This window comes from Chinchilla lanigera, unplaced genomic scaffold (genome assembly GCF_000276665.1).
Source record: "Chinchilla lanigera isolate Chin_1 unplaced genomic scaffold, ChiLan1.0 scaffold00031, whole genome shotgun sequence".
NCBI lineage: Eukaryota > Metazoa > Chordata > Mammalia > Rodentia > Chinchillidae > Chinchilla > Chinchilla lanigera.
This window is the reverse complement of record NW_004955432.1, coordinates 12,780,332-12,795,430: the sequence shown is the minus strand read 5'-3', so window position 1 is coordinate 12,795,430 and position 15,099 is coordinate 12,780,332. Positions and strand designations below refer to the sequence as shown.

Genomic DNA, 15,099 nt, shown 5'->3' with positions numbered 1-15,099 from the left:
TGGGGCTGGGAGGCCCTGTTTATGTACTCACCATCATCTGCAATAGTAAATAGAAATCTTCCCTATAAGCTCCCTCATCCTCTGCTTACTGGTAGTTTTCATATCCACAGTGACCTCAGGGCCCCTGAGCCTGTGCTTCTGGCTCTCTTCGCCCCTGCAGCCCCAAGCCTCAGGGTGTCCTCTTCCTGGGCTGGACTGGTTCCTGTGCTTCTAAAACTCTTCACTGTGACTTGTAGAATGGCCCCCAGGAAACTTTGTGCTATTAAGCCTTAACAGCTGTCTAGAAAATATATCCCGGACCCGACTACTCGTCTTTTCTCTCTCTCCTGGTCCAAGCTGCACTCCCTTGTCCTGAGTGTCCCTTCTCGCCTTTCTGACGCTGAGGGGAACCACGTCACTCTATAATAAAACCCTCCATCAGTGCGTTGCCTGCGTACATCAGGGATAAACTCCACGGACACCATCATTTCTCCTTCCTCCTCTTCTCCAGCTGTCTCCCTGCCCCGTGGAACTTGCCAGGGCTGGTCCTCCCTGGGCCCTCACGTAGAGACTTCTTCTCGGAAGCCCTGTGCTTTCCCAGTGGTCCTGCCTTTTCCTCTTTCAGATCTTGATGCTTCCTTCACGGGCTTTCCTGACCACTGAGGCAAACCAGTGCCATCTCCCGTCTCCCTGCTCTCCCCTTGTTGATTCTCAAGCCTGGCAGCAAAGTAGAATAACTTGGGAAGCTCAGAAAGGCAAGTAAGTGCTCAGTCCTTCCCCAGACCAGTGAAGCAGAATCTGTGGGGCTGAGCTTGGCTTGAATGCGTTCCTCTAGTTTACCCTCTGCACGGTTATGTGTTCTGGAATTGTCTTTTTGTACGTTCCTGTTCACTGCCCTTGCCCGCCCCCCCACGAATGTAGGGAAGACGTGCCACAGATTTGGTCCGTCTCATCTGTGCCGTGTGCTGGGTGCCCGCAGCGCGGCCTGGCACAGAACACGCACAGTGTACGTGTGAGGCATTTGAGAGGGAATGGGAAGAGCTGTAAAAGCCAAAAAGCTGTTATTAAAAGATGTTAAAATTATGAAGGCCAAAGCTCTTTTGATAAAATTAAACTGGCTTTTCACAGGAGAGTCCAATTCTAGATTTTTTTCCCCCCCTCAACACCCACAGGTTTTTGAAACCTGGGTGGTCTTAGAACCCTGTTTCTGGAGTTAGAATTCGCTTTTATCTCTGCTGCTAATCCTGGACAATTCCTTGGCTTCTTAGTAACACACGGAAGAGGGTAATAAGGAAAGTTATTTTTGGGAAGCATTCTTGTGGTTAGGAACCTGAAGCAAAAGTAGTAATTGAATTTTGATACGGTGCGTTGTCCACACCCAGCTCCCTGAAGTATGAACAGATCAGATTCTTATGCACAGTTGCTTAAACTTTCCTAGCCGGAGAGCTGGCCTGAAGATGGAAGGCAGGCTGAGATGAGAGGGACCACAGGAGTCCCTGCCCGGCCGAGTGGGGATGAACACCAGCAGGGAGGAGCAGCGCACTGGAGTTACCACCCCGGCTTCCGGGATGGTAACTTCACACCCTTCATTCCTTCACACCCTTCATTCCTTTTTTCCTTTTGTCTCCCTCCCTTTGCATCTGTTATTCAGTCCTTTACCACGATCCCAGTTCAGGGGCTTGCTGTGTTGTTTTATACGCATTTTTATTTTTTTCTTATTATGAAAACAACAAGTGTTATATTATTGAAAACAAGTAGCTGGGTGCAGTGGCGTAGGCCTGTAATCCCAGCACTCTGAGAGGCTGAGCCAGGGGATCACAAGTTCAGTCTCAGTGATTTAGTGATTTAGTGAGACCCTTGCTCACAATCTTAAGAGGGTGGGGGTTGTAGCTCAGTGCAGGGACCCTAATGAGCAAGAGAAAAGAAAAACATAAAATTCCTAATAATGAAACTGTAGGAGATTCACTGCTAACACTTCAGAGTGCATACTTCCAGACTGTGTGTGTGCTTGTGCACGCACAAGTAAAGTAACATTTTTGTCCATTTTTAACGGTGCAGAATCATTTTCAGCACACTTTGTGTAACTGACATTTCATTTAATACCGTGGGTTTGTTTATAACAATTTTTAGTATTTGGCAGTACCTTATATATGAATGTTTCTTTACTTAATCAGTTGTGTATGAGGTTTTCACTTATCAACAATGCTATAGGAACATCCCTTTTTTAGGATAAATTCCTAGAAATGGATTATGATGCTTGTGTTACTTTTCTCATTGCAGAGATAAAATACTCAACACCCAAAGCTAAAGGAGGAAAGGTTTACTTAGCTCTCAGTTTGTAGAGGTTTCAGTCATCAGTTAGCTGGCTCCAAGGCAGGGTGGTGTGGCAGACAGGCGTCACGGAGGACAAACAGTTTATGGTGGGCAGAAGGTAGCAAAACAAGCAAGGGACAACCACAGGTCTTTCTGTTTATATTTTTCCCAGGCTACTTACGACGGCTAGCACTCACACCCTTAATGCTAGTGCCCTCAATCCTAGCATTGCACCATGAATCCACCCCAGTGTCACACACTCTAGACCCAGCCACCTCTGAAAAAGCCCCATCTGTGACTGCGTGAGGCTTGGTGGTACATCTAGATATGAGCCATAACCATGTATATGAATGTTACTTTATTTAATCAGTTGAATATTGAGGTGGTTTTCACTGTTACCAGCAATGCTGCATGAACATCCCTTTAGTTAAGTTTGCATACATTTATTTATTAATTTTTAGGGTAAACTCCTAGACATGGGAGTACGGTGCTTGTGGTGTGACATGAAACTGTCCTCCGGAGATGTAGCCCTGAACACTGCCCCTTGTACAGAGCACCCTTTTTGCTCATTCAGTCCTCCTGGCTCTTCCGTGGATCCTCTCAACATGTTTGCCCAGCTTCAGTCTTTCTCCTTCTGGTTTGTCTTAGCGCTTCTCTGCCTGATTAATGGTTCTGAAGCATGCATTGATCGTGTCATTGAAACTTTGAGATCTTAGCCTGACCCGTGTGGGCCCTCTCGCTCAGTCCACGGCACTGTATTTCTCATTGCCCTTTGCCCCTAGTAAGTCTGCCCTGCGTGTCGCTTTTCGTCTCTTTCTTTCTGGTTCCTCGTTTACCTTCTGCCCCTCTGTCCCACCAGCTCTAAGAGCAGAGCTTGCACATTTTGCCGAGTACTCCTCACCCTGGTCTCTGCCCAGTGCACAGAGAAGGCTCTCAAGCTCAGCTCCAGTCCTTCTGCTGCCTCCCACTTCTCCTCAATCGAATCTTCGCCTTCCTTGCTGCGGGATTGACGCGTCATCACTGCATTGTCGCATCTTTCCTCGGGTGTTGTATGTTCCTGATTTCAGTAGGACTCTCCCTATCTCTATTCTTTCAGTATCACAGTAATCTTTCTCTCCAAGTTCTTCAGTTACCTTTAGTTAACTGTCTTTTCCAAGTAGCATAGTTCTCAGTCTACGCTCTGCCATATATTTTAAGTATTTCCGGGCTAGGACTCTCCCTTGGCAAATCAAAATGCGATAGAGGGACCTAAAGTTATGTCATGATTAAAACAACAACAGTAAAAAACAGCATCCTCATTTTGGTGTATATCCTTTTAATACCTCTGTACATATATGATAGATAAGTAACACTTACATTGTCGTAAACATAGCGTACACATACAGCTCACATTTAATCCCTGTTCTCTTGGCTCAGTATTTTATAGTAGTATGCAGCATATGGGCTGTTTTACTTGTCCTTTAAAGGAGCTATGAAGTTGCTGCTTTTATAAAGGAAGGTTATAAAGGAGAGTTATCCTTTTGTAAAGGACGTGTGCACTCCAGAGTGTTAGCAGTGAATCTCTTATAGTTTCATTATTAGGAATTTTATGTTTTTCTTTTTTCTTGTTCATTAGGGTCCCTGCACTGAGCTACAACCTCCACCCTCTTTTCTAGGAGAGGAGTAGCTCTAATACTTTGGAACACAAAAGTAACTTGCTTGAAGACAGTTTCTGTGAGGATCAGAATTGTGAATTAGAGTAGTTAGAAACCTGCTCTCCACTAAGCTTTAAACAGTGTAGACCCATGAATGTGACTTATATACTTGCTTTGCTGACCCATTTCTTACTGCTGGTTTCTGCCAGTGAGTGTTGGTGTCAGATACTCCTCTTTATATAATGTTTATGAACTGAATCAGAGTTGTGTGATTAGTTTAAAAGGGCACCTAACGTTGTCAAAGAAATCTTGGGAGCTGGGGTAGAAAAGGAACTAAGTGAGCTCACCGCCAGGTCTGAACTTGATTAAGCTTGTATTCTGTGTTGTAACTGATGCTAATACCTGTTAAATCTGTAAAGCAAGACTGAAGTACTGTTTATATGAAAATATAGGTGTTTTTAGATATGCTGTAAATGAATATAGTACTATATAATTATTCGCATAGACTTTTAGTCAGATTACCTTGAAAATCCAAAATGATCTTGATGAACAGTGATACACTGTGATTTCATCGTTCATCTCTATACCTCCTACGTAGATTTTTTTTTGAATATTTGTATCTATCGGGATTACCAAATTGCATACTTTTTTGGTATGAGTAACATGCCTAAAATACCAGAGTGTTCATCTGCCAGTTATGGTAGTGAAACCCTATTAAAATTGTGAGAGGAAGATTTAGCCACATACATGCACACCATTTAAAGGGAGGTACGATGTTCTTTTTTATTGTTTGAGGCAAGAAATGTTTATTAAGAGCATGAAATGTCTAAAAAGCCTGTTCTAGATTGTGCATAGCATGGTTTTCTTTTAACTAACCTGATTCCTGTGCCCGGGTGATTTGGCAGACACGATAGTGACTGCCGCAGCTCCCAGCCTGGCGTTACCGGCGTGAGCAGCCCAGGCTGCCTGTGTGTTTGTGGTGTCTGCTCAGGCTGACCAGTGAGGACTAGTGAGGACAGGAGACAGTGAGGTCCCGTCAGCCTGGGTACCCTTCAGTCATGGCGGTGGGCCTGCTGGGGCGCCTCAGGGCTGTCCCTTCTTTCTCAGCTTTTAGCACCCATTCTCATAGCTCTATTTCTGAGCTTAGCCTCTCTGTTTGTTTCTTCTAGTGCTGTGTAGCAAAGTCCCTAAACTGGTACCTTAAAACCAGAAATTTATGCTCTTGAGTTCTGAAGGTTTGAAGTCCACTGTGAAGGTAGCAAGAGGGTAGTGTTTTCCTGAAGGCCTTGCGGAGGTCGCTCCCATGCCTCTCGCTGGTGTTGCTTGGCTTGGAGAAGCCTCACCCAGCCCTGCCTCCATCCTCACATCGTGTCTCCTCCACGTCTGTCTGTGTCCAAGGCCCCCTCCCCGCTTCTGGAAGGACTCTACGACATTATATGGTATGGGAATGCGCCCTACTCAGTAGGTGCTCGCCTTGACTGATTGCATTTGTGAAACCTTGTTTCCAGGTAACACCATGTTCTGCAGGACTGGGGCTTGGGGACGTGGGGAGACGCAGCTTAGCCCACGTCGGAATCTGCTCAGTTACACGTAGGGACCATGGTACTTTGGTGACCCACTTGGTACTTCCTGCTTAACGTGGGCAGAGCTGGTCATGTTTTTCCCCAGGTCCCTGCTTTTTTTTTCTTATTTTCTTTTAATTTGCTTTCTCTGTAGTGGGAGCATCCTGTGTCTGTCTCGTCCTCAATCTCACCCCTTCCCCGTGCTGTCATTTCAGCTTCACCTGTGTTTCTCTGGCCCTCCCTGCCTTTCCTTTGAGATCTCCCACCGTACCCTTCTACCCTAGCTACGACCGATCCTCTTGCCTTTTAAACTGTGTCTTCTAAACCAGTTTCTCTTCCAGAGCAAAGATTTGGCTCTGATACCTGTTAATCTAAAAGCCTCGAGTGATTTATCCCTGCCTGTGAAAGCAGCAGGGTTCTGCAGCCTGGCTGTGGAGGTTCTCCGCAGGGGCCACTGTTCCCGCTGCAGCCGATCTGTTGCTCTCCAAGCCGTCTAGATTCAGGCTCCGGAGCTCTGTGGTCCTCCTCTGAAGGCAGCACATCCCCTGTTTTCTCCTCTGTTCCGTGCTCTGGGAGACAGTTCTCTCCAGCCTTCTTCCTTTTCCTCTCTCCTTCCTCCACCAGCGGGGATTCTCCCCAGGTCCCGTGGAAACCAGGAGACCCCATTGGTAGGCCCCGAGTGCCAGAAGCCACCGGTATTTTGCCTAATGCAAGTCGTTTTCCTTCCGCTTCAGTTTCATCTCAAAAGTCAGGTGAGGAACTTGGAGTAGGTGATCTCCCAGCTCGATTCATCTTTAACATCCTCCTTCAAAGGCCACGTCTCCATGAAGGGTTCCCGGCTTTTCCAGGCGAGATAAATACTCCTTCCTTTGTGTCCTTAGGGCTTTACTTCTCTTAGCTTTGAGTCAGGTCCTGCACTGCCGCAGTCATGTGTGCACCCCCTCAGGCTTTGCACTGAATACGCCATGGGTTTTCCCTCTTTGTGGCACGGTAGTCAGGTGACATTCAGGGAAACAGCTAAGTTGACTTTGGAACGATGTATAAAAATGTGTTCTCTATAAGATGTTTATAATTGACTGTTCGATAAAACATGAATATGTTCCTGTTTTCTTCTTCTCTGTATTTTAACCTTTGAAATACATTACAGTGGTAGGAAATGCTCCTAGGAACTCCTTTCATGACTCTGCAAGTCAAAACCTCTGTAGCCGGACATGCTGTCCTAAGGCATAGATTTGATCATGCAGAGACCTTCTTTAGAAATTTTTGATAACTCTTCCCTAGAGAAGAACGAGCAGGTTCTTTTCTTGCCTTCAAAATCCTCTCGTCCTCTATTGGTCCTCGTTTTCCATTTTGTCTGTGCTGTATGCTGCTCTTTCTAGACCACTGCTCTCTGCCTTACCTGCCTAGAATTTCTCTGGGGTCACGTTTCATATCTGATTTGTCTGTATTGTCCCCTGTAATATTCCTTGTTCAGTTCACATGTGGTTAGTAGGTATTGGTAATGAATGAATATCTGTGAGTCATTTTTGCATGGTATCTAAGGGTATTACTAAATAACAAAGCAGTACTCTCTTGTTGTTATGCAGTTACCGCTCAGGCCAAAGAATCTAGGCTTTAACTGTAGAATCTAACACCATGCCTGAGGGAAGATTGAGGTTTGAAACCTCAATGACGTTGGATAAAACAATTGCATTTGACATTATAATGCATTTAGTGTTTCACCCTGTGCTTGGCCCTGTCTCGTCTCTTAGCTGCTGTACATTGTTTCATCCATCCGTCCACTCTGTGTAAGAAGAAATGCTGTGTTGAGAAATGTGTTTAGTTATGAATTTTACTTTTGTGACGACAACACTTATTTTTTGCCTCTGAGTGTATTTTATATGTGCTTTTATTTTCTGCAAGCTACTGACTTTGTGCTTTGTGTTTGTTTGATGTTACAGATTAATATCCTTTCAAGAATTTGTCGCCTTTGAGTCTGTCCTGTGTGCTCCCGATGCGTTGTTTATGGTGGCCTTTCAGCTGTTTGATAAAGCCGGCAAAGGAGAAGTTACCTTCGGTAAGGAGTGAGCGTGTGTGCTCCTGTATACGGGGGGACTGGGGAAGCATTTTTTTTTTGCTCAAGAATGAAGTAAAGTGCCTGGACATTCTCTTAAGGAGTTAGTATATTCATTTTAACAAAGATACCAGCGTTTGGGGCTACTAAGTATCTGGCTTGATAGTTTTGATACTCTGGTTTAATTCCAAAGAGGGTAACCGTGTGGCATCACTTTTCTTAGAGTCGTGGGATGTGCAAGTCAATAAGACTGCTGTTCCTTCCCTTCCCCAACAGGTAATAAATTGCTATGACCCAGGCGCCCAGCACTGCCGTCTTTACCTTGCCCTCGTAGACAGAGTTACTCCTAGGGACACTGCCTGTGCTCCTGGATCCTAACGGTACAGGAAAGACCTTGGGAAGAAAGGGAAGACCGGAAAGTAGTGGGTCAGTAGTAAGTTCTTTGAAGAGGCTGGTTAGTGGAGGTAGAGGTGACAGAAAGCACGTTTCTTTTGGACTCTGTGGTACCCGATGTGCATCACCCGTGATACTGTCACCCGCTGCGCATTCTCATAGTCACTTTCTCTTTGCTGGGTTCTGATACCTGATACCTGAAACGCAAAGGAGAACAGGTTTGTTTCGGCTCGAAGTTTATAGACATTTCAGTCCATAGTTGGCTGGCTCCAGGGCAGGGCAGCGTGGCAGAGGGGAGTCACATGGCGTTCAAGAAGCAGAGAGTACGAGTGGAGGGACAGGGAAGGAGGTAGACCCTTCCAGGCCACGCTCACAGTGACCCACCTCTTTCAGCTATGCTCCCTCGCACATCACAGTTAGCTCTCCACTCACCGGGGGGCTGATTCACTGATGAGTGTCATGCACCCCTATGATGCAGGCGCCTCCCAACAGCCCCACTTCCGAGCATATGAAACTTTGAAGAGAGCTTGAGATATAAACCGTAACATCGTGAAGCACGGTGGAGCCCTGTGGGTGTGTAGATTATGCTTTGAGGGGCAATGGCTCAGGTGCTCACTTTAAATGTCTTTATTAGCTTCCACTTGGGTCAGATCTCTTGGACTCGTCTTATTTGGTATATTATGGGAAATATATGGCTGTGGGGCAGTTACAGATGGTATAACAGCGTTGGCTCTGAAGGCAGAGACTTAGCCGCTTTCAGCTTGGCCACTTTTGTCTCTGAGCCAAGTTCATTGTCCTCCCAAGTCCTCCTTTCCTTGTAAGAAGCGAGGATAGTAGTGACACACGGCAGAGATAAGGTAGCGGAGTGGGTTCACTCTCCCCCTGCCCCCACTCTTCTCATGCTCATTTGAGTGACAGAGTTACTCAGCGTGAGAGCAGCCAGAGCAAAGGAAAAGAATTACATGCGTGCTTCTGAATCATAGATGTTTCCATGAACACTTCATGAGAATTATTTAATATTTGAAGATCCTTACATTTAGTTTTTCCTTTTCCGTCACCAGATTCCTCTCAGCACCACTGAAATCACAACTTCTCAGGGGAATACCAGGGTAAAAAGTCTCACTACAATCTGCAGCTAGTCAGTGAGCAGCTCTCTTGTGTAGTGTGGGTGCCAGTTTGATGATGAAAATGATAGGACGGCATGACCTGGGGGTGCACAAAGAAGCCTGCGAGTTTGGATGAATTTAGCGTTGGTGTGTTGTCTCCCTTGTCTTCCTGCTTCCCCTGAAGTCTGGATGGAAGAACCGGGGAAGCAGGAGAGAAACAGACCTTTCTAAGTATCGGTGTGATTAAAAGAGATGGACAGGTGGAAAAGTGGGATGTAGGTGACAAGAGTCTTCTGTGAACTCAACGCAGACATGAGAATTCCCTTTCAGTTCCTTGCTAGCTGTTGATGGGCAAATCATTTCAACTTTCTGAGCTTTATTTTCTCCATCTGTAAAGATAGGGTAATTGGGGCTGGGGATTTAGCTCAGTGGCAAAAGCGCCTGCCTGGCAAGCGCAAGGTCGTGAGTTCGGTTCCCGGTACCGGAGAAAAACCAAAAAAAAAAAAAAAAAAAGATAGGGTAATAATTGTCTTTAAAGGACTGTGTTAAAAGAGCCACCAAATATAAAGGTACTATCTGTAAAACAAAAGCCTTTACAAAAATAATAACTCTAAAAGAAATTGCTTGAGAAGAAGAGGATTTCCTTTTTCCCTTGCCGTTTGGAAATCCCTTTCACAAAATCTCCCACAGCCAGAGCCCTAGCTATAGCCATTGGAAATGCCTTTCAACTTGCATTTACACATCTGGACTTTTAGTGAGTTGTTTGCTCACCATCTGTTGCTTGTCAAACACTGTCCATCTCTGAAGCCATGATGAGCAGGCGCAGTTTCCAGGAACTGATGTTCTGGCGCATCCTCGATTGCTTACGACTGCTATAGAAAAATGTGCAGCCTGCCCGCCACGACCTAATCTTCCCCAGATAATTTACTGTAAGATTTTCTTGTCTCATCAAACGATAGCATATAGTATGTAGACCTTGTGTACAGTTACGATAAGCCCACAGGATCCTCATCCTGTGGGTATCGTAAGATGTAGCCTGGGTTTTCTGGCCTTTGATTCCCCACTTAGGATTAAACTGAAAGAGAGATGCACAGAAGTATGATATCCAAATGACCATCAGGGCCGGAGATATAGCTCAGTGGCACAGTGCCTGCCTTGCAAGTATAAGGTCCTGAGTTTGATTCCCAGTACCAAAACAGACAAAAAACAAAACAAAACCAGATGACCATCAGATTGTGAATTAACGGCTAACGTTTAACATTTTCACAGGGTAGGGTAAAGTTAACAATTGTGGGTGATGTGGTTAAGTCTTTTGCCCAAGTAAATAAAGGAAGGGTGTTTTGTTTTGTTTTGTTTTTTGATAGCTGGTACCTTTAGAAGAAGCTAGCAGTGTTTTCCAGGAACCTGATCATGGAGTTGAAGATACCAAAAATAAACCACACAATCTGGAGTTGGATAAAAGAAAGGCACATACCTAGTTTATCCTGGTCTCATAAACCCAAACTTTTATTCAGAAAATGAGAGTCGAGATCTGTAGCTGGGCTCTCTGCAGGCATGAGGCTGCTCAGAGTCAGCATTCCGACCCGCTTCTGTCCTTAGCGCCGTATAGATCCATTATCCAAGAGCAGCCCTGTGTGTTGGGCATAGAGCACAGGCCTGCGATCCCAAGTATGTGGAGGGGCCGAGGCAGGAGTACTGAACTCGAGCCCAGCTTGGACAACTTAGGGAGAGTTTGTCTTAGTGTATCAGCTCAATGTAGAATGCTTGCCTAGCGTGCTTCAAGCCCAGGGTTCAATCCCCAGTCCTGCAAAACAAAACAAAAAAAAGGTCCCAGTAGTATTTGAGAAGATCGCGTACCTCAGTCTGTGTCTGCAGGAAGAGTGAGCTCAGCGAGGAAGAGAGCAAGGAGCCCTTTCACTTTCCAGATTGGCTCCATCGGCGGTGGGGATCCTGAGGAGAGCATGGCTTTCATACTGTCCTGGTGGCCACCTGGGTCCTCCCTGGGCTGCATGGAAGGCCGGACAGTGGCCGCCGGTCCCTGATGCCCGCCAGGCTTTATTTTATCCAGAGCAGAGCAGATGCCCTCTTCATCTGTGTGCCTGTTGGGTTTCCACAGAAGATGTGTTTGAAGCGGGCTTCTCCAGGCACCTCACTGTGCACCAGCGTTTGTCAACAAAGCCAGCGGTGTTCTGCTCCCACTAATGGTTGGGAAACAAACCAAACACGAATCAGATGGGGTGAGGGGCAGATAACAAGTGTCAGGTTTCGGCGAAACCTTGCCCGGTTTTTTCTGAGACCTTGTTTACATTTTCCGTATTTTCATGTCTGGATCACTCCCTGTGTTTGCTACAATGAAAAGATCTTGATGAGGCCAATTTTGTTCCTTTGATATCTAGTTCATTATAGTCTCCTGTTTCCTTTGAGGGAAACTTATCTCCAGTATTTCTGCTCTCACCTTGTTTTCTTATTTTAGTACCTGATGTTCCTGTGGATTTGGGATGGGAACACGTGCTTGGGAGAATGTTGGTATAATTGGTGAATTCTAGTTAGTAATGTATGACTCTCTGTGTGTGGAGAAAAAAGTGTGTTCTAAGTGTTTTTGTTTGCATCATTCACCCATTTTATATTTCAGTAGTTTTTAATCTTACCCCTTTAATTTTTAAAATATACTTTGTTCAAGTATAGCTTACACGCAGAAGAATGCACAGGTTGTAAGCAGACATTTTGGTGAACCTTGATCTGGGGTGTATACTTGTTGACTGCCATCCAGGTCAGAAGAGGGTGGTATCAGCCATACAGAGCTTTCTTTCTAGGCATTGTCCCCAGCCCCATGGTAATAACCAACATTCATCACCATAAGTTGGTCTTGCCTAGTTTTAAAATTCACATACATGGAATGATACAGAATGTACCCTATTGCTCTGGCTTCTTTTGTTCAACATTTAATTTGTGAGATGCGTGCATGTTTTGGTATATATTTGTACTTTATTCTTTTTCTTTGGTGTATAGTACTCTATCAGGTGTCTGCCCTCGTTTATTTATTCATTCACTCCACTATTGGTAAACATTTAGGATATTTCCAGTTTGGGCTACCACCAATAATGTGCTTTGAACATTACTTTATATATATTTTTCAGGTATGTATATAGGCATTTCTATGGTTAGAATTGTCAGATCATAGAAAATAGGTATGTGTAGATTTAGTAGCTCTTGCCAAATTATTTTCTGAAGGGGTCAGACCATTTAATTAATTACTACAGCTTTGTAATAAGTCCTGATATCTGGTCAGTCCTCTTAAATTTATTATTTTTTTCTTTTAGATTATCCTGACTATTCTCTGTCCTCTCATTAACAATTTTAGAACAAGTTATTAATATCTGAAAAATCTCCTACTGGACTTTTAAATGCCGTGGCATTGCATACACCGTGGTACCCTTATGTGTTTCTATATGAAGAAGTTTCTTAGTCTCTTCAGGGTTAACTGTGCAAATAAAAGTCTGTTTAGTAGCAAATGTTCATCTTCCTACTTCACTGTAATTCAGATATCTTGGGGTGGTGAAGAGTGCACATTGTGAGAGGGAGAAGCGGTCACTCGCCGTCACCCAGTCACTTGTCATCCAGCAATGCCAGCGCATGGCTGCAAGAGTGGAGGACGAGTAGGGGAAGAGGAGGAAAGAGAAAATAGTTGTCTATTGTCTAGCCATTTGAACAAAACAAAGAAACAAGTAAAGTTCCACTATATTAATGCATATCTAAAAATTCAAGTTAATACAATTTAAGGCCTTATGTAGTATTTGAACTCTTAAGAGTTTCAACATGATTTTTTAAAATTTACTTTTATTTTTATTATTATTATTAATAATAATAGGGCTGCTCTTGGATAATGTTACTTTTTATGCAAAATTAGAGCTAGTGCACTTTTTCTGTAAAGGGCCAGATATTAAGTATTTTTGGCTTTGCAGGTTAGGATCTACGTCGTATCTGTTCAAATCAGATATTGCCAGGAAAGGTAGTCATGGACGGTGTATATACGATGGATGTGGTTGTGTTCCAATAAAACTTTATTTACAAGATCATCTGGTGGGCTAAAGGAACACAGTTTGCTGATTTTTGCACCAGAGTGTATCGACCAGGACAGATATAGGTTGATATTAATACTAGGGATTAAGATAACAAGTAGAATGCGTTTTGTCTGGTATTTGAACTGTGAAACACTTAATTATAATGATAGCTCATAGTCTCATTTAGGGACCCTGAGTTAGTCAGACTCATAACCACAGAGTAGGAGGTTGGTTATCGGGACCGAGGGTGGAGGAAATGGGGAGTTGTTGGCCTGGGGCACAAACTTTCAATTGTAAGGTTAGGCTCTGCAGACCCAATGTTGGTGGCCTTAAATATAAAGAACTGTGTTCTTGAAATTTACCAAGACAGTAAGTCTTAAATATTCTTATCCCACATATATTTTTAGAAGGTAACTATGTGATGTGGTGGGTGTATTAATTAGCTTGCGTTAATGATATTTCACAGTATAGCCATATATCAAGACATCGCACTGTACACCTTTTATATATAATTTTTATTGGTTAATTATAGCTCAGTAAACCTGGAAAAAATTAGGAAAATGTATAAAAATGTGTTCTCTTTGGGTTTAATGTGATTTGTAAAGCTATATTTATTGTTTTAAAAACTGTTTTGAAAAGCTTGGTTCATGAAAAACCAGCCATGTTTTGGCAAGCGAAACAGAGCACGCAAGTAAAGTTATCTGAATCTTAATAGTGATTTTCAGTCTCCTTTTCCTTTCCGGCGAGTGTAGTTTGCTGCCTGTTGTCTGTTCGAGTGAGGCTGTAGGCACTTGGGTACGTGAGTGCAGTGCAGGAGATACCAGCGGATGGACAGTATTTGGAGTCATTGAACTAGGTGGAATACATGAGCAAGACAGGGGTAACGCCTGGGCGCTAACCATGCGGTAGGACTGGAGCCTCAGTAATGCGCAAGAGTAAACACTCTTTCTCTTCTCAGAGCCTGCATGTTAGGGCTGGAGATGGAGACCAGTGAAAACTGTCTGACATTTGCTGAAGATGTCACAATGTCCCCTCTGTAAGTGGATAGGAGGGATGGAGGCTGAGTCCGCCTAGAAGATTAACCAGAGAAGTATCAATACTGAGCTGCTACACGGGGGATGTGCGTTCCACAGTGGGTTGGTACTGTGAGGGTGAAGGTGATGCTCACGTGGAAGGTGCTGGGACAGTCAAGGCGGGGGGACCAGAAACCTGCACTGAAGTCAGGTCTCTGAGCCCTACCAGAGCCACTCCAGAGAGTGGTGCTTTCTGGCTTGGTGCCTGTGCCTTGGGATGAGAGAAGGCTCAAAAGAGAGGAAGGGGGTCCAGGTAGAAAGAAGCTCCTGGTCCTGTTCTGCTCTCAGGGCGTGTACTTTCATATCCTCTCATGAGAGAAGAAACGCAACTGGCATTTTTATCTTTACTGATCACTTGCTGCATACCTGGCACTGAGCTAAGTGCTTTATGTGTACTTTATTCTGCAATCTTCGCGACCTGGGCGGTCTGCACGGCACCGATGCCCGTAATAAGAGGGAAAGTGGCTTGGTAAGGACGTCGGAGGTGCCTGTGGTGGGGCAGGAGAGCCGCCCTGCTCAGAGGGCCTGTAGTGTGTGCCACTCTGCCTCCCCCTGCTGGTGGTCATACTCACGCCCTGTAGGTGAGGCCTCCCTCATCCAGGTGGCTGGCAACTACCTCATATTGCTCTCAGTTTGTATCAGACCCTAGGAGGATTTAATATTTTTTCATGAAGTAGTAAAGGGCAACAAGCAGAAGTATTAGTCAAGATCTTGTTTCACTGTGGGGTGGGGGAGTAAGTATAAGGCGAGAACGTACCTGGATTAGAATTCTCAGTGTACCTAGAAAGTGGCCTTGGTCACACAGACATCTGGGTCACTTATTAAACTGTACGCAGGTCAAACTTCACCCTGGAAAGCTTTATCTTCCGGTTTGAATAGAATGTTGTGGTAGGGAGGGGTGTAGGGAGGTGGTCACCATACAGAC

The 15,099-nt window shown here is 44.7% G+C and overlaps 1 protein-coding gene across 1 annotated transcript in view; it reads left to right on the top strand.

Moving 5' to 3' along the window:
- Nucleotides 1–7,123: 7,123 nt before the first annotated feature.
- Nucleotides 7,124–15,099, top strand: part of Slc25a13 (solute carrier family 25 (aspartate/glutamate carrier), member 13) — a gene marked incomplete at its 3' end in the record, with an annotated part of 103,055 nt that continues 95,079 nt past the window's right edge. The window contains 2 exon segments of the mRNA XM_013515919.1: nt 7,124–7,143; nt 7,429–7,544. Of these exon segments, the coding sequence (XP_013371373.1) occupies nt 7,124–7,143; nt 7,429–7,544 (136 nt within the window).